The sequence below is a fragment of the Amphibalanus amphitrite genome, unplaced genomic scaffold (genome assembly GCF_019059575.1).
Source record: "Amphibalanus amphitrite isolate SeventyFive unplaced genomic scaffold, NRLGWU_Aamphi_draft 000022F_arrow, whole genome shotgun sequence".
NCBI classification, from domain to species: Eukaryota; Metazoa; Arthropoda; class Thecostraca; order Balanomorpha; family Balanidae; genus Amphibalanus; species Amphibalanus amphitrite.
This window is the reverse complement of record NW_024881518.1, coordinates 59,597-79,176: the sequence shown is the minus strand read 5'-3', so window position 1 is coordinate 79,176 and position 19,580 is coordinate 59,597. Positions and strand designations below refer to the sequence as shown.

The 19,580-nt window shown below is 51.2% G+C and overlaps 1 protein-coding gene across 3 annotated transcripts in view; it reads left to right on the top strand.

The window, feature by feature from the left end:
• Positions 1-225: 225 nt before the first annotated feature.
• The window catches only part of LOC122392299, a 43,439-nt gene continuing 24,084 nt past the window's right edge, over positions 226-19,580 (top strand). For 2 of the 3 annotated variants that reach the window (XM_043387005.1, XM_043387015.1), the window contains exons 1-9: positions 251-403; positions 14,121-14,394; positions 14,645-14,767; positions 16,307-16,496; positions 16,981-17,071; positions 17,380-17,496; positions 17,832-18,044; positions 18,406-18,533; positions 18,817-18,920. In XM_043387005.1, the coding sequence (XP_043242940.1) occupies positions 14,124-14,394; positions 14,645-14,767; positions 16,307-16,496; positions 16,981-17,071; positions 17,380-17,496; positions 17,832-18,044; positions 18,406-18,533; positions 18,817-18,920 (1,237 nt within the window). In that variant the 5' untranslated portion in view covers positions 251-403; positions 14,121-14,123. Of the gene's footprint in view, positions 404-14,120; positions 14,395-14,644; positions 14,768-16,306; positions 16,497-16,980; positions 17,072-17,379; positions 17,497-17,831; positions 18,045-18,405; positions 18,534-18,816; positions 18,921-19,580 lie in introns of all 3 variants that reach the window. The other variant, XM_043386998.1, reaches the window with a different exon arrangement.

The window sequence follows — 19,580 nt, the reverse complement described above, 5'->3', positions numbered from 1 at the left end:
TAAATTTACTGACGTAAAATAGAAAATTTAAGGATAAATATTGTTTCCAATTGTTGTCATGATTATTGTTTTAAACGTTGTCTGCATTTTTAATAAATTTTCGTAATTTTTGCTGATGATTTAATGTCTAAGTAAATGATGATTAGGTATTAACGACATATACTTGCCTAGTGCTCGTAATTATGCTATTTTGTTGTGGAGGCATTCTTGGAGCCTTGAAGTATCAGTTTGTGATGCATGCGTCCATGGTATCCCGCCTTGGGTATCCCTCTTGGATGAATATGATGGTGGAATAAGGGTGATGTGGGTGATGTGAGTTAAGTTTTCAAGATAGCTTCTCGACTGGTGTCTGCTGAGGGACTGCTTGTTGCTACAGATGTCTCACACATATCTTTGAAAAACGGTGAGTCGGCACTGCTGGCTGTGTGTTGGGGATGCGGGTCAGGGTCGGGGTCTGCACGGGCTGCATCTTCATTATTTCTCCATCTTGCAAAGATTTGCATTTCTTCGCGCACACGTCTTCCCCGTATTTTTTAGGGATTACACCAATGACGAGAGATTGTGGTGGCGTACGCAGTCGGTGGGGGGTACGGCGGTGAGGGTAAATATTGTATTGATGCATTTTGATTTAAACTTGTTTGTGCCATGAATAACTATCAGCTATGAAATCAGGCGGTCAAAATATGTCATGTGATATGCTTTTTTCTATCACTTGAGGTTCGCAACGAAAGTAAAGGCTGCCGGTCCTAAAGTAAATAAATACCGAGATGGTGCCGACTGCTGAACTCAACCTGGGGGGGGGGGGGGGGGCTAAGCCCTCACTAATGTATAAGAGGCTAAGAAATCGGTAAAATGTTGGTGTTTCCCTCAGTTTCCTAAGTTGGTTTGGTTTCGGTATTTCCGGTGGTTTTGGTTGGTATTTGGTTTGGTATCGGTATTCCGATTTTCCGTAATTGACATCACTAGTTCTGACGTCACGGCTGCGTGCGGTGGACGCGGTTTTTAACGTGATTCACGAGGCCTATAGAAAACATATCCAGTTCGAATGGGACGTAAACCCGCATTTCCACCTCCACCCAATCAAACCAATCGTCAAGCACTGGTCGACTGCCCATCAAAACACCCGGCTAAAAGAAGTCATTCTAGCCAGACTTAGAATCGGCCATACCAAATTGACACACGAATATATCTTTGACCAAGGCCCGCCTCCAATCTGCCAACGTTGTAATTTAAGATACACAATTGAACACTTCTTGCTCCAATGCCCCCAATATCAAACTGAGAGGCAACCTATAATCCAGTATATTACAAACAATCGACTTGTACTTTCAATTCCCACTCTCCTCGGCGATTCTCACCCTGATCTACTCGACTTGCTTTTCTCTTTCCTGAAGAATTCCAGGCTAGACATTTCGATTTAGGAGCCCCGAGTCTACGGGCTCCATATAGCACAGTCTCGCGCTCAGTTCCGTGGTCGGCAAGCCGTCGATAGCGGTTCTGGGCGCGGGACTCCATTTTTTGATTTTTTGATTTCCTGAAGAATTCGAGACTGGCCATGTCAATTTAGGAGCCCCGAGCTTACGGGCACCAGCCGCCGCCGCGGGGACCATCGGCACGCGGCGGCGGGCTCCTCCCCCCCCCCCCCCCACTGCTTGGAGACAACAGAGGAGTCGGCACTATGCCGTCCGCAACGACCCGTTATTATGGATTGACACGTCACAGGAGCCCGCACTAAAACGTCAGTTCTCATCAGAGCACTCAGCACTTGGTGGGGTTTTGTAGGAGCCCCGAGCTTACGGGCACCAGCCGCCGCCTCGGGGACCATTGGCACGCGGCGGTGGGCTCCTCCCCCCAACTCCTTGGATACAACATGATTTTCTCTTGGTTTCTCTTGATTTCTCTTGGTTTTTCTCGTGGTTTCATCGTGATTGTCTTTGTTTCAATTGTTCTTGTTGCACCGTGATTTCGTTTACGTTTGCGAGCGCGCGCGTTGCGTCCCTCCGGCGGCGGCGGCGGCAATCGGGACCTGCCCACCGTGGGCGGGTCTATTCCTTGCTATCTGGCTGGACACCCCGGGCGCGGCCTAGATGGCTTGCCATGCATGGCCCCCGGGAGTGGATGAAGGCGATAGCTCCACAAACACACATACACATTAGCGATATAACGTAACGTAATATCAAAGCAAAGGGATTTTTCCTGTGCAATTTGGCAAAAGCGCACAGGTTTTGCCCTCTAAGATAGGCACCAGGTTTTTCTAGTTAGGACTTTCCTGGTGGAACTCACAACGCAACAACAGCACACATTACAACACTGCCACATTTCAGCATCAAGATACAGCAGCAAGACATGTAAGTACTCAAAATCCCTCTCGGTACTGCCACTCTGGCACCCTTTCTGACTTCCCCTTGCACTTGCTTCCACCGGACGTCACATGAGCCGGTCTAACGTAAACTTTGCTCTTGATATTGCCTCGGGCCGGAAAAACATAGCCGGCATTAAAGTAAAGTAAAACGAAAGATCTGGCCAATTGCCAGCTAGTAACTTCCCCCTACCCCGACCAGGGCCTCGGCCTGTCGGGAGCAAAATTCAAAAAAAAAAAAAAAACCAGGGTCACAGCGGTCGCTGTGTGCGGTGACGGAAGGCTGACGTAGGGACGCAGTGGGCGGAGCTTGGAGGCTGTGTGCGGTCCGACCGCACACAGTTGCTTGGCTTTGAAGCCGCAACAGACAGCAGAGATCAAGGCCACCGCTAGGGTGGCCCGTGGCGGCTTCTTCTTGTGTGGTCGGCTCCATCCAGTGGATGCAATGCTTAGCCTTTTATCAGTTAAACATTTTAACATTACGTCACAGGCGCCGGGGAATCGAAGGATGGTCATAGAAGTCATCAGTGACATTATGAGGTCATCGTAACATTGAAGTCACAAGGTCAATCGGGATGAAAACGCCACCATTCGATCTAAAATGTTTTGCGTGACAAAGAACGGCTGACTAAGAACGGTCGTGAATTGGTCGATGAGTTTTGGGCCTTGGATGCCTCATTTAGCGTTTGTTTGTTTGTTTTGTTTTGTTGGGTTAGGCTCCGGTGTGACGAGACCATTTCAGGGTCGGAAGGATGATAGGCTAGACATTGGTCTGGACGAGTACCCTGGCGAATCGCCGGGGCTGGCTAGCCCGTCCAGAGGACAGGCCGACCAGCCCCCCAAGCACTCACCGCACGCGGATACGGACGTGCTCTTATCGGGCATTCCCGCATGGGATAAAGCTGCCCGTCCAGCGCGGAACAGGGGGTTGAGGCTAGGAGAAGAAGGATTTTGATTTTGATTGTCCTGAGGATGGAAATGACGGAACGGTCCATTTAGCATTTAGCAATTTGCCGTCGTGTGTCTAACCAAAACCGGCGGATCGCTCCCTAGTCCCTAGTGAAGATATGACGACATGGGTGATGGCGTAAGGTCGGCACTTGACATGCGGCTGACTACCGGCTATGCGTGTTCTCTTCGACTAGCGGCTCTCTGCCACCGGCCTGATCCAAACGGCTGTTTGGGAGCGCGTACTTCGGAATGATCGCTGGAATATTCAGCTTCCCGCCTGGCCGTGCCAACCAAGGCTGTATAGCTAATATGAATAGCTCCGGGCCCAGCGGCCATCCTCTTCCGTTCCGTCGTTTCCATCCTCAGGAGTCAGAATGGTCAAATCCTTCTCCTCCACGTCTCCACTCCGGCCCGTTCCGGGCTGGACGGGCAACTTTATCCCATGCGGGTAGCTCCCACAGGCCCGTAGCCGGGTGCAATGAATACCAGTGGATGGATGGAATACCTGTGCACTGGATGGGCTCAGCACCGACGACTCACTAGGGTGCCCGCCCAGACCAATGTCTGCCCCTAATTCCCATCATCCTTCCGGCTCTGAAATGGTCTCGTCAGACCGAAAGAGCATAACCCAATAAAGCAAAACAGTGGCTATCGACTTCAGCCACGGCAGACGATTGACGTGCGTAGTGGTTGTCACAGATTTCATCTTCCTCAGGGCCAAGATTTTAATAGTTATTTTCCGAACGTCTCGCTCATGGCTAATTTGGACCCCTCATCCTTCTTGACATCAGCTTCGTAGTAGTCCTCTGTCATCTTAATCGACCTCATCTTCCCAACGATCAATGCAACGCAAGGAGTATTGGCGCCGTCACCAATCCTCACTGGAGTGCACCAATCCTCGCTTAAGTGCTGTATTCGAGCCTTTTCTCAGTTGTCTGTTCTGCACCATGCATCCGCGCGATGTGAGTAGCTTTTCAGGCTTGCAGTCAACCAGGCACTCGATATTTTGTTTTGACCTTTCTTCGATTTCTTGACGATCTGAGAAACCCCGCGACTTTTTACGTCAATGACTTGCCACAAGAAATCGCTTACTTAGCCGACATTTATCATCTTAGTCAATGGACCAGTGACCACTTTCTGTGGGTTGTATATATATATATTAAATGAGCAGTATGAACACCGTGGTGAGCCTCTTCTACCGATCGTGCAACCACTGACAGTTGCAACTGTTACGCTCAAACCGAAGTACATTGTTACGATGTTACGCTCCCTGCAACATTGAGCGATCATAACGCAACTTAGGAACATGAAGTGGTACGGTGGTTGTTTAGCGGCTGAACTGTGGATAAGCCCTTTTATATTTGAATGTTATTGTACGAATATATTTGTATGTGCAAAATTAGTAGTGCTACTAAAAAAAATCCTGTTCTTGTGGTATTTCCGATGCATACTGCGGGCGGTAAGTTACAAGGGTGGAGCTTTTCCAGGCAAGTTGATGTGCCAAAAAGTCGTCAAACCTAATTGTTGAGTTAGATAAAGTGCAACACTGAATCGATTCTTTTCATTACAGACAGTAGCGGCGGAACACCTTCAATTAGGGGGGTGGGGGGCACTGCCGACTTTTGGTCCCATTCTTTCCATGCAACGCCCATAGGGCTTATATTAAAATGCCAAAATCAAAGGGGGGCACGGTGCCCCGGTGCCCTCCCCGTTCCGCCGCCTATGATTACAGAGATAATGTTTGACATCAGACAGACATTTCAAAGCTCCCCAATGCGAAAAAGATTGGTTAGCTAGTGCAAAAAAGTCCTAAAAGTCAGCTAAAGTTGGTGGGGCAAAACGCTTATTGGTGGGGCCAAGTTGGTGGGGCAGTCGCCCCACCAACTGAATAGGAAGCTCCGCCCCTGGTAAGTTATATAAGCTCGGAAGTCAGAAACGATTGGTTATGTAATATGTAAGGTCGTCAGAAGTCGGGAACATCGATGCCGTACCTTTTCTTAGCAAATAACAGAACCGATTGAAAATAGGTGGACAGAAACTGAGAAATTGTCCTCATCGCAATGTAGTCGTTCAGCTGAGCTGTAGAAGTCGTTGGCTCAGGCTTTTTTTCTGAGCATTGCCAAAATACTTTCGGAAACTTGCCCCGTATCCATACATGACACTAACACGTTAGCGAATGCATGGTGTCATGTAGTCTATTTCACGCCCTTCCAACGTTTGACACTGCACAGAAACTGAAAGTCTGAGAGTCACGGTTCAGTCACACAGTGTATTATCATTTTGCCCTGTCGCAGCTCGCATATGATTTAGCATGTCCGACGTCCGGTTGGCCAGTGTCTCCAAGCTGATCTTGCCATAAGTTGAGAATTCAAGACGTAGTTTGATGGACTCCGACAGCCGACTTCATATTTATTGTCGGTTGCCATTGGACTAGCCGGACAGCAATAAGTAAGAAAATGCTGCCATGTTTCACAAAAAGTACTCAGACAACTTGGCCGCGGGTTATGTCAGCATCCCCGCTCTGGGCTGTGTCGACAGATCCCTGACAACTTGCCCTCGCACCCGGGTAGCGCCCCGAAAATGTCCTTCGCTCGCCTCGTGGCTGGTCAAAGTCACGATGGTCAAGAATCAAGTGATTGCTAATTACTCGGGGGACCTTGAGATCCGATCTCGGCGTAATTTATTTTGATACTGCGGTTTACATAACAAGCAGAAAATCATACATTGATGTGTCATCAATTTGCGGAACACTATGCACAACATTTCTGTCATAATTGGAACACCTTTCAGTATAGCATTCTCTGAAGTCTGTCAGCCCGTTTTGTTGCCGCTTAGGGGAGAGTGGGGCAAAGCGGCCACCCGGGGCAAAGCGGCCACCCATCGTTTTAGCCCTTCATAGCTGGCGTCAGTTCCAATTTATGGTTTCCAATTATACTTCTCTTCACGGTCGTTCGAATGAGCCAGACCGGGGTTTCAGGCCCATCACCATTGTTCTGTGAAACGCGGAAAAGCATTTCTTGCCAGGTTACCAACTATGTTTACAATTTTTAAATGTTATTTTATTCCATAACCGTTTGGAATTTTTATAAGCGTTCTTGTCCATGCATTGCATGGTTATCGTACATGTATTCTACCAATTTTAACGTTTTTTGCCCCACTAATAGCTAAGCTGGAATATTTTTGTCTCTGACGGTATGCGCGGGGCAAAGTGGCCGGGGCAAAGTGGCCACTCCCCAATTGGCCATAAGTTGTTTCCATCTGGATAAAAAACATTATTTATATTCAAATGTGTCGTCATGCATTCATCTTGGCCACTTTTCAGTTGCATGAGTTACCAAATAATGCAATTAAATGTTTTTTTCCATGAAAATCCTTTCTTTGTTTACCTACAGGTGGAAGATGATAAAGTAAACATCCATCCTCGCTTAACCTTGTCACCATCAAATACCCTAGTCGTGCACGAGGCAACTATTTTGTTTCTCATATCGGGACTTGAGAAGACGCCGGTGGCCGCTTTGCCCCAGGGTATGGGGCAAAGTGGCCAATATGCATAGGTTTAAAGTTTTGTCAATATCTTTCATATGTGAACGCCTTTGGAAATAAAACGCAGTTGAAATAAAAGGCAACTTAATAGGGATCACATTGGTATTGAAAGAATCTTTCCAAGTTAAAAAATCAAGCGTTGGCATCGTGATAAGCGTTAGGGTGGCCGCTTTGCCCCACTCTCCCCTACATAAGCCCGATGTATTGAGGCTGGTCGACGTATGAAGTCCCCGGATCTGTTACCGCTGCGGTTGTCTCGGGAGCGTGACACCGGTCAGACTGCCACCTCCGTGCTGTCCGGCGGCTTCATCTGGATCATGATGATGAAGTAGGTGAGCACGAAGCCGAGCAGCGACTGCATGGTGGTCTTGTTTGTGACAAACAGACCCCAGCCGTCAAAACTGAGAGGCTGCTGGGTCTGCGCCAGCAGCAGATGAAGCGCCAGTCGCGAGTCGGGACTGGTGTTTGCCTTCCAGCGGGTGCTGGCCAGCGTGGCGTGCAGGCGGTGACTGTGGTCTGCCAGCCGGCTCCCAGACACAGAGACCAGCGCGAGTCGTATCACTGTCAGCAGCAGGAACAGGGCGTAGCCGGCGGCGCGCGCCAGGCTGGCGTCGTCTCGGAACAGCTGCACGTTCACGTACAGGCCGACCAGCAACACGGCTGTGACGAGCGCGTGCAGCCCGAGCGTGGGCAGCGAGCAGAACCTCGTGCTGGCCGCCGTCAGCTCGGAGACACAGACGAAGAGCTGGCGCAGCTGCTGCAGGCGGCAGGGGTGCGGGCCGGCCTTCCGGTCGGCGCAGAGGCAGGACGGACCGTCCTGCGGGCCGGTGGTCACCGTTCCGGCGCCAGACAGGACGCTGATTCGGACCATGGTCTGGCTGGCCAGAGCGGCGTCTGCCAGCTGAAGTCGACCTGTCGTCACCCTGCAGGATGTCCCTGAAACGAAGCCCGTCTTGTCGTCCTCTTCCCCTGGCCCGTGCCTCTCATGGGTCACACTAGAAGTGCGCCGTTCGATACTGCCGCTGCCCAGCCAGAGATGAGTGAGGCGGGTCAGACGCGTCAGTAGCAGCGTGGATGCCTCCGTCAGTCCGACCAGGATTAGGTCAAACAGCACCGAGAATCCGAACAACCAGTTGTTGACGACCGCCTGGAGCGTCACGACCAGCCAGTATCCGACGGGGCCGTGCAAGAACGACGGTACCACGATCGGCACCAGGTAGTGAGGGTGCTCGAACTTTCCCAGCACGAAGAAGGCAGCCACCCAGATGATTACAGCCAGCGCCTGAATGCCAACGAGCAGCAGCGACTGCCACTGGACGAAGCGGTAGTCGTCGCGGCGGCGGCAGCACGCGGTCGCCTCGTCCAGCTCGGCGACCCGGTCCAGCAGCGCGTGCAGCCGACGACGGTGGTGCAAGAGGTGGGCCATCACGTAGACATTGTATAGAATGGCCGCAAGCATAACGGCGTTGTAAAGGAACGCGAAGAGACTGACGGCAGACAGCTGGAACGCCACGCTGCCGGAGATGTATAACGCCCCGAGGGAGAGCGGCAGCAGCCGGGCAGAGCGCCAGACGGCCGACGGCCGCTCCTGCTGCACGTGTAGCCCGCTGAGCGAGAGCACAGAGACGACGAGCACGGCGCGCCGCAGCAGTCGCGCGTGAGACCACATCCTAACCGGAGAGTGACGGTCGCTTGTCTGTCCAGCCGCCTTCAGCGCCAGCCGGAAAGTGACAGCGCCCACCGGGCGCCGACCGTTCACGTAACACACAGCAGCGGGCCAATTGATGGCATCTTTGTGTAAACACGCTGAATACACGGTCAATTCATTCCGGCTCCTACATCAATGCGTAACAGCCGCCCCGGCCGTCCTGACGGCGGCGGCAATGCGCTCCGGGCGATACACGCCCCTCGCACTGGACGGTGGCCGCTGCACTCCACTGTTTATCGTATATTGGTGTTGATTATCCATCAGAGGATAAATTGAAGATTGAATGCAGTATAAAAACCCACAAAAACGACACCAAGTTTGATGGCGTGGCGACGCCCCAGCATTCCATGAATGTGGCCTCCGTTCAATGCTCTAAGAACTGGCGTGTCTGGTGCCCTTTCTGCGCCTTTATGGGTACGGTATACATTCAATTTGGTTGTAATTGAGCGTCTGTACAGTGAGGTAACCCTCACGTGCGATGTATGATGGCAAAATCGCACGTGCAGGCGAGGGTTGAAATGCCCCCATTGTGCTGCCTAAATGACTCTGTCGAATGGAGTGGAATGTGGCTTACTTTCGCTGCAGCGCAGCTCGGCTGAGCTGCAGCAACATGCTTTGTGAGCCTGATGACTGGTGCTGCAGAAAATGGGTACTCGTGAATCATACGGAGCAGTTTCATGTGCACTGTGCGTTTCCTGATTAATTTCGAACTATTGGGCGTGCCGACCTCATAAAATGTCATAGTAAAAGGCTTCGGAGTGCAGTGCGGTCCTCAGCACAGTCGCCCGTACTTCAACACTTAAACGATTTGGTCGTGCCGAGACTGATGAATGGTGGGGTGGAATGGTCGATGTTTTTTCCAACCTTCGTGTGTCTCTTCATAGGAAGAAACTTTCAATATACCCATTTCCAAAAAGGACGCTCAACCCCGATGCGATACTCATTCATACAGTGTGCAGTTTTATCGATGTCATTCATTTCGTATCCAGAGTGAAGCGGTATAAGGTTTACTAGTGTGATGATAAGTGTTTTGGCAGAATGGCCGATATATTGCCAGTGTAGCAAGGGAAATTAGAAAAGGGAAGAATAAGAATAAAAAGCTTCATCTTTTCTGTTCCTCAAACACCGCGGTCCACTGTCGTTCGGCTGGTTGTAGCAGAAGAGAGAGAGCAAATTGCTGCTGGGAGATCCTCGATAGTAAAGCTGGTAGAACAGGGGAGCTTGAGAGTCTTGGAAAAGATCCCGAGAGAGATCTAGATATCCTGAGATGGAGATTAGATCCTGAGATGGAGATTTAGATATAGATCCTCCTTGCATACAAATACATCTGATGGAAGATGCTTTTTGATTTAGAGGCTTGATGATTCTGTTCATTGTATAGACCATGATGCACGAGATGCTTCTTCACTGCTCGGATTAGGGATGACGGGATCCGATCAGCTGGGTTTGCGGCACAGACGGGCAGGTGAAGGACAGGGCATTCGAAGTCCCGATGACCACTGCCAAACTTATGGGTGGTAATTACATTGATTAATTGAATGTGATCATTTGTCCAGTCACCCATTCCTATATCACTGGCCTCCCCATTACGAAAATTGCCCACTTAATTCGTATTAGCGTTGCTATAGTTTAGTTGCCTTCGAGGGTCATTAGTTTGACTGTCCTAACTGAGCTTCGCTAAACTCCCATCGGCCTTATCCTAAGATTCATCCTTTACCATTCTCACTCTCATCCTCTCTCTACATTCGTTCGTCATATATTCACCCAAATTTATTTAGCGCCCCTCAAATTCCCTCCGATGGTGTTAGGTGCCGGACTAATAGCGATCTCCCCGGCGAGATAAATGTCTCTTTACGAAATCCTTATGCATGCTCCGCTAACCGGCGACAAAGATACTTATCGCAGGGCCGTCCAGAGTAATTACAGAAATATCCACCCTACCAATTTATGGGATTCACTACACGTCCGATAGACTTATGGTACACATATACGCGATTTACATCCGACTTATCTCTCTATCCGGGAGAGATTACCTATGCCCTCTTCCGGTCCACGTGTAGCACCTCCGTTCACGACCCAGGGACCACCGTTCATATCCTGGAACTCTCCTCAGGAACTCTCCTTAAACCCTGGGATTTACTTTCAAGGCCTTACGTGTCCTGGAGTACATCGTTACCTCCCCTGAGGCTGTCCAGTACCGATTAAGGTACCCTTACAAAATAAGTATGAGGACTTATTCGGGACACTACAGCTTGCCTTATCCGCCCTTTGGGTGACTCACCCCTGACCTTCGGCTTCTTACCTTTGGCATAGCTCCAACTTACTCTCCGACTGCACTGTACCAGTCTTCTCCTTTCCTCTGCCATAGAAACCTCTCACTGCCTCGTTACCCAGTATTACCTAGGCGGGAAATTAACAGTGGCCGGTACCACTGGCGGAAAACGTGCATATGCCCTGCGTACGTGACGGTGTGTCCCTCTTATTATTCCGGTCTGGACGTGGGTTTAGAGAAGTGCATCTGTGTCTCATACAGTCATGCTGGTAAACGTTACGCCATAGGAGACGGGCAAACAAGCCGTCTGTGCCTCACAATGCCCTGTGCCAATATTGGTGGAGTAATCATTGGCGCTAACTCGCAAGAACGCGAAGAACAAAAACGCATTATTTATCCAAACCAAATCGTAATCTCAAGTCCTAATTGCTGCTGTACGCGTGAACCTAATCATCAGTTCTCGTATACACTCCTAGCAGACCTTGAACCGCTCTTGATTTAATCAGATGATCTAGAACCAATTAGTACGCACCTATCTGTCGTCTGGTTGTGATCCACCGTATCATAGTGAATTACTGAATGCTCAACGGAAATGACTCCTTGAAACTCGTTCGATAGCTTCTGATGGGCTACTAGTTACCTATACAAATTATCTTTATAGAGTGCCAGAATATTGTCATAGGGGTCCCTAGCCTTTCATAGAAAATATAATTTAAATCATCCTATTAGCAGTAAACAATGCACATCAAACGAAGTGCAGTCCTAAATATCAAATAGCATGTCATATTTAAAATTATGCATTAACTGTTTACGTTCTTATCCCGTTGCAACTTTCCACAACTAACCATGCTCCTATACAATGACCTTCACCTACCGCACGCGCCCCAATTACGGTTAGCCCACTGCCCTACTGTGGCCGCTGCTCCACTCCCGACGCTGCTCTCGTGTGCCATCTAGCGGCGCACGGTCCCGCGTCGCGAACGATGATTACCGCGGCGCCGGCCGGCGCCGCGTCGACAGTCGACAGTTGTCAAGGCCGCGCCGCGATGGGCGCGTCATCACTCGCGGTGCAGTACTGGTGTGTGCGGTCTCTCCGGGCCGGGTAGATTCAACGAATGTGTCAGTGAGTGTGAATCTGGTAAAATATCGCTGCAATATCTCCCTGTTCGACATCTCATCAGCTCCATTCCACGTAAGTTTTTTTTTCTATGAAATTCCTGTCCCCTTTAATCGTTCCCCAACAAAGATGGTCCTTTCTAGTATTTATTCTACAGAAGCACAGCGATCGGTACCTATATTAGTCGCATATTAGTTCTAACCACAAACAATTCTACAGCTACCTGTTACACGACATTTCGCAATTTCACTGACGGTAAGTACAAGGACCATCTAAAGTCGCAAAGTGTCAAACCGTCGACCTCAAACCACTACTCTCAACTCTGCACCTAAGTAACAGAAGAAATTCCGCCGTAAGCTCAAGCATTCGTATCTGTCGAAAATCATAACTCATAGCCATATTCATAGATCGATTGCATGAATCAGTCGCCACCTTAAAATAGTACATTCCTTTTCAACCGTATTTACCTGTTCTACAATTGATTTCGACTTCGCAATTAATTCCTACAGTCATATTACCAATGATTTCGCAATGCAGCTTTTAGTGAGTACCGTACGAATCTAAACCCTTAATTTCACAAACGTTCTAACCTCAAATTGCGCCTGGCCACTGCCGATAATAAATCAAACGAACCAGTTTGACCAAAGACAAAGACGTTTCAACGCTGTTACGCATCCGGTCATCGATTTCAGCGTTCGTGACACTGAGCTGCTTATTCAAATTTTAGCATCCCGTTCTCGACCTAATCGCGATGTATCCCGCACTCCAACTGACAATAACGTATTTACTGGCGGCTCTGACATGACTTCGAAATTCAGATCCTAATGTGCTACTAGGGTGTCTGGACCAATAAGTTCAAAGTAATTTAAGTTTTCCAATTCCAATTGAGAGTGCATTTTATGGCAACCAAAAATGTTTGGCAGTCGTCACTGGCACGGCAACCGGGCAGAAGGGGGGGGGGGGGTTCAAGGATTGGGATTGAGCAGACTTTTCAACAACACTCACATTCTGGAGTTTCTCTGCGCTTCCGCTTCTCAGTGTGGTCTCAAGCGTCGACTGCTGTCCTCGGTTCTGGTCGCTCGAACTGAAGAGGCTTCTTGTGGGTGACCCCGGACTGACGGCGGCCTCCAGATGTCGTCTCCGGCTCCGGCTGCAGACTGTGACTCTCGGCTGCTCGACTGTGACCCTCGGCTGCTCGACTGTGACCCTCCTGGCTGGGTGGCGCACCCTTTTATAGTTGGGGGGAGGGGGTGACTGCCACGCCCTTGCGCCGTCATCTTCCTCTGCCTTCCTCTGGTGGGTGGGTCCGTAAGATGGCGCCCTCTATCCTGTTGTCACCTTACTCCTCTGTGCCTGCAATTTTTGGCCGTCGAATCGTCTTCGTGTTGAGTGCTTTATACGTAAATAATCGCTGGCATAAAACAATCCCCGAAAGGTTTGTGATTTTCGAGTTTTAATTTTGATTCTTCAATTTCATTTTATTCAAACTTTTGTTTCCTTCCGTTTCGTCTGCCGCCAACGCCCCTTGTGACGTCACTCTTGCTCCGCCCACTGTACCGGGTGTGGCCGTAAGTCAGCGCCTTCTTCCTCTGCGGAGATCTCTGGAACTACCTCATGAGGCCATTGTGAGGTCGGTCACCCGGTTGTTTTGCCAGGGTCACTCACCCTGGGTTGCTGTGCCCGACAAAGGAGGCTCTGTGCTCCAGCCGGCATCCATCCTTGACACTGCTCCATGATCTGTTGGCATATCTTACTGATCCAGCGCTCCCAGCCGTTATCTGTCCTCGGTGTGGGTCCACGAGCTGTTGACAATGTTACTGATCCAGCTGTTACTTGTTGGGGTTCGAATCGTTCATCCTGCGGTAGCTGTCTCCAAAAGCGCGCGTCTTAATGGGAGTTTAACGGCTGCCCATTCTGTGCGGACAGTGATAGATTAGGGGAACTGGGGGGGGGGGGGGGGGAAATTGGGTGTGGGAAAGCGAGGCTAGGCGTGTGGCCGGACTGCGAGGGAGAGGGGCTGCCGGACCGAGCCGTGCCGAAAAGATACTACGTTAAATGTTCAAGATGTAGCGTGCTACACCAGTACTGGACTCTACCTTCATGCATCCCTGGCCCTATCAGTAGGGACGCCATTAATCTTATTTCTGGCTGACTGCCTGCTCCGTTTCAGTCCATGTCCGGTGACGGGGCCGGCTCCGCCCCGGCCGCCCGCCGCTGGGCCCCGCGGACCTGCTGGGTGGCCCCGCCGCCGACGCCGTGCTGTCTGGCGCGCCGGGAGCTCGGCCTGGGCCGCGAGCCGTACCGCTCGGCCTGTCTGGCGGTGCGCTCCGCGTGCGCAGCCACCGGCCGTCGCCAGCTGCGCCGTCACCTGGCCCGCACGGACGCCGCCGACTCCGAGTACAACGTTGACCGGGTGTACCTGCACCGGCCTGCCGAGAAACGCGGTCAGTCTCCTCTCCCGTCTCCGAAAAGCGGACAATTATCGATCTGCCTTAGGGGTGTTTGTTGTTTGTTGATGCGATTCATTGTTGTGCAAGATCGATGACCGCCATGGGTTCCTCTAAGCTGTGAATGCGGAACGCGCTTCAGTTCGGATAATTTATTTTGCTATGCGTTCTGCTGACACCACTTCGTTAATGCACTGACGGTACGGCGCTGACGGCACGGCACTGATGCTACGCCGTGCTCCCACAGTGCTAGTGGCGCCGGCGTTCGGGCCCCTGGACCAGCCCGGCTCGTTCCAGCCGTTCTTCACGGAACTGTCGCGAAAGGACGACCGGTGCACGGCGCTGGTGGAGCGGCCTCACCCGTACCACGGTGGGTTATATTCCGACTCATGCTCCTATGGACTCATGCTCCTATGGAGCATGAGTCATGGAGCAGCTCCAATGCGTCTAGTTATGTGCCGTCCGTCCGCCTCCGCCTACCGCCCGCCGGGACTTGACCCTCGCTAATTACCTCAGGTCTACGAGGGGCGTTCAAAAAGTTCCCGGCCCAACCATGAAGGAGTTGGAATTTCGGCCTGCAACGCGGTGTGTTCAATGATGTGTTATTGGGATGTCCACTTACGTAGCCATTAACCAATCTGCCCTATGATTGGTTCAGGCTGCTAATTAATCGTAACATAGTTTGCCATTCTCGGTCAGAATGGGCGACGCCCAGAAGAGAACAGTGATTTGGTTCATGTATTGCAGAAAAATGCACCAAACGTTATTCACGAAAACCTAGTGCCAACACATGTTGAGGTTTGTCTTTCTTACAGTAGCGTCAAAAAGTGGGCATCTCTGTTCAATTTTGGTCAACAGATCATTAATGGTCACCCCCGCAGTGGCCAGCCATCAACAGCATTGACTCAAGAAAATGTGAAAAATAAGCACTTCTTTGTGAAAAATGGCAAATGTTCTGGTCTGGAACAACGCAGCAGAAGCGGAGGTGTCTATCAGGTTCCTCAAAGCCATTCTTCGACAGCGTATTAATATGTTAAAGATCTCTGCAAGATGCATCCCCGTTTGCTGACTCCAGGGGAAAGGCAAACTCGAAAGGAGGCGTAACGCGAAAATTTTGGCCCTTATATCGAAGATCCAAAAGAGTTCATTGAACTACTTGTTACCGTGGAGGGATTGTGGGTGTCACACGTTGACCCTAAGGGCGTGACCGCGTTGCACAAGTGGAAGCACACTGAGTAAAGGCCACCAAATGTGTGCGACGTGTTTAAGTCAGACGGCAAGGTGACAGTGGTTGCATTTTGGGATGCTGGCGGGGCCCTGCTCGTCAACTTTCTAAAACAGGGGCGCACAATTGATGATGAATACTACACTTCCCTTCGATAACAGTAGCGAGCAGCAGATATCAAGGAGAGACTAGGGAAGCTGACTAAAAGTGTGCGCCTGATCCAGGACCACGCACCAGCACACATGAGCAGGGTGACGATCAGCGAAGCAGTGAGCTGTGGCTTCGAGTTGTTGTCACAGCCACTTTTTTCTCCGTACCTTGCACCCTCAGGTTGCCACCTCTTCCCCAACATAAGGAAATTGCTTAGCAGTGGCAACTTCGCTGACAGCAAGGAGACAAAAGCAGCCGTCTTGGACGTGCCAGATGCGTCCAAAACCCACTTGGCTATGGAGACCCAGGGGCCTCTCGCGAAGCGCTGCGCGAAATGTTTTTGTCTTAACGCTGGTTATTTGACTAAATGAACATTTTTGGTCTAATAAGTCGACGTCGTATCTCTGCTCCTTCATGGTCGGGCCGAGAACTTTTTGAACGCCCCTCGTATCATCAGGCTCCAAATATTGGTCTCAACTTCACCGACTGTCCACACACCTACGCTCTCTGACGTCCGTCGTCCCGTGCCGACAGCCTGCCGTCCGCAGGCGTTCTCGGTGCTGGTGCGGCCCGACGGCACCGACCTCGAGGTGGTGGATGTGGTGTCACGGCGCGTGGAGCGACGTGTCACCCTCACCTCCGCGACCCAGATGGGGGCCGGCTCTGGTCGACCGGCCGGCCATCCGGCCTTCAAGTACATCCACCACGACTTGGAGAGGAATGAGTGAGTGCCGAGGGATGAGACGGGGTTTAAAGGTGAAAATCCAGTATCGTTTTCGGATGAGGGATGAAAAGACCGTGTTGAAGTCATGTTACTGTCACGTGCGTAAATTATGTGTTGGTGCTAAATTTGTAGTTTCCGTTCTCCGCCCTGACTGCTGTCACAGCCTGCCACTAACCCGATGTGACCGGAACCTACGTAAATGGAAGAGGCCATGATCTGATTTTGAACAGGCGTCAGCCCCGAGCCCGACAGTTACCGAACGGGAATGTCGGACTGACGGATTTGACGGACGTTGTATGTTCATTCAGCAGACTTTGACTGAATGCTGGATAGACGGTAGCTCTTGGCCGAATATTTGCAGATGTTACCGGACGTTGGTCAGACGCCAGTCGACGTAGCTAGTAGACGTTATTCGGACGTTTACTGGCAATGATGCACTGTGCGGGAGTAGCTGTCCGATCTCTGACACCCTCGTCTCCGGCAGACTGGTGATCACGTCCGTGCAGACGGTCGAAGCGCTGGTGTCCGTCATCATCTTCAGCATCCAGCCGGTCCAGTTCCTGGTCCGATTTCAGGTGAGAGCGGTCGGCGGTCCGGTGGTCCTGCGCCGTACCGTCACTGATCTCGGAGTGAACCCTTCTAGATTGTCACGTCACACTACAGTGATGGCACCCTTCAGAGTACAGAGTGTCTATTTAAATATTTTGTAGAAACTAGTTTAATGGTCTTAATATATCCGATTGGAATGCTCGTAAGCTATACCGACACTCGGCAGATCATTGATTGAAAGTCAATCTAAATACGACCTTCCGTATGTACTACACAATTACATGATTATCCCTTGACCTGCATTCCGCTGTTTTGGCTTTGTTCTTGGTGGCAGGTATTACGGAAAGAGTTTCCGCACGCCGACTCCGCCACTGTCGGCGAGGGCGTGGTTATGCTCACCTCACGATCGCGAGGAGTCGTCTACCTGTACAGCATCGATAAGATTTTGGAGGTGAGCTCCTCCGTAAAGGGTCGATGGATCACGACCATTGCAGCTGCTCAGTGGTCAGTGATCACTTGCTGAGCAGACAGTGGAATGATGAAGCGGGCTCTATATTTAACTCTTTATTACCAGATAGCGTGAGCCGGACCTATGCCGATCTGCCATTATATAAGGTCTTGTTATCATCAGACTTTCGTCAGTTTTGTAGTCGGTGTTGCTATTCGCTCTACTGTTGACTGGGTAATGTCTACTCAGCATAATGTCCGTGTAGACCGGTTGTCTGTGTGTATATAACCGGTGCTGGGATGTTGACCGTGGTAATTTCCAATGTGTGTTTGTGACAGGAGCGCAGTCCGGCGGCCGGTTTGGGGGATCACGTGATCGCGGACGGCCGGCCGCTGGTTGTCGGCGGCACGGGGGACGGTGTACCGACCAACGGTCAGCTGACGGGCGACGCTGCGCCCGTGGCCGTGTTCGCCGCACATCAGGGCTATCTGGAGCTGGGCGGCTCCCCCCACCACCTCGTCAGCCGCCGAAAGGCAGCTGACGGCTTCGAGGTCCGTACTGAGCCGGCCGGCTGCCTTAAATGGGGAAGTGGCTGGGAGTCGGAGGGGTTACGTAACGCAACAGCCATTCTTTGTCACAGCAGTCAGCAGCAGACTATGTGTCGCTGCTAGGTTTTCTTGTCCTCGATGACAAGTTCCGTGTCTCCTTAGCAAATAACTCTAACGATTTGCCTGAACAAAGGAACTGCCACTGAGACGTGAAACCTGGCATTGAGGCAAATCAATCTAGCATTACCCTATTGAGGTTCTGTGCCTGCGGAACTTGAACACTATGCGATCAGCGTATGTTCCTGCTATGACTGTTAGGGTCCACAGACTGGTGACCTACCCCGGTCCGTCCTCGTGCCCGCAGGTGACGCGCCTCTCGGACGGCGCTCGGGTGCTGACCTGTGGTCCACTCCGGCCCGGACTGTCATCAGAGGCGGCCACGTTTGTCGACGACGGCCCGTACCTCGTACAGCACAGCACTGCTGAGCTTAGGTGAGATCACAGACAGATCACTAGGTGAGCTAATGAGATCCGAAAGGTACGATTGTAGCTGATAATGAAGTGGCTCCACCACTGAGCCGATCAGACCACGGGGAAAAGGACCTTACCTTTGTCGTTTTTTATGGATCTTTCATAACTAACGACGGACGATAAGCGCTGATACTTTTCCTGTCCTGACCGGGCCACTCTTACGGCCTCTGACCTGGCCCCCCCCCCCCCGTCCTGTCCTCTTACAGGGCGTTTGACCTGACCTCCCTGTCCGTTTCATTCGCAGGGTGTTTGACCTGACCTGCGGCCACGAGGTGCTGCGGGTGGACGCCGGTCGGCTCTCCGTTCCTGAGCCGCCGGTGGAGCGTGGGCCCGTCACCACCCGGTCAGGTAAGGTCACGCTGCCCGGGAGCAGACACACCCGGCAGGAGTGAGTCCCCGCCGGTTACTGTGCGATCAGTTCCGCACAAAACCTGACCGCCCGTACTAAAAGCTCGGCTCACCTGAGAAGTGTGAAGCGGGCATATTCAAAAGATAGTTCATGAGCACATGAGAGCTGACAGGGAAGTGATCGCTCAGCATCGGAGACGCCTCACAAAGAGGAGTGGCTGGTTAGGGGAGCGGTCATCTCGTCCAGAGCGGACCTCGTACGCTAGCGAGGCCAGGCAGGTGGCGCTCAGGTGTCTGAGGGGGCGCCACACGTTCTGGTAGGGAAGTTAGACCGTTCGGTGATTACTGATTCCCGCCGATGGCAGCAGCCTGCTTATAAGAGGTATCCTTTGTATTCTCTTTTTCGGTAGTGGTAAAAATGCCAACCAAGCTGAATGCGGTCGTGATCTTACATAGAAAAGTACAGTCTACACCAGAAGTAATGTGCGGTTTCAGTCATGGATATGTTCTGCTTCTGAAGCTTAGGAACGATTAGCCAGACTGCAACGAGACTTTGAATGTAGTTTACATGTGTCTTCACCCTTGCAGCTACAATGTTATCTATTGACGTCTTCTTTTCAATCAGTCTGCATTTGAAAATCGTCAGTCAAAGCCATCCGT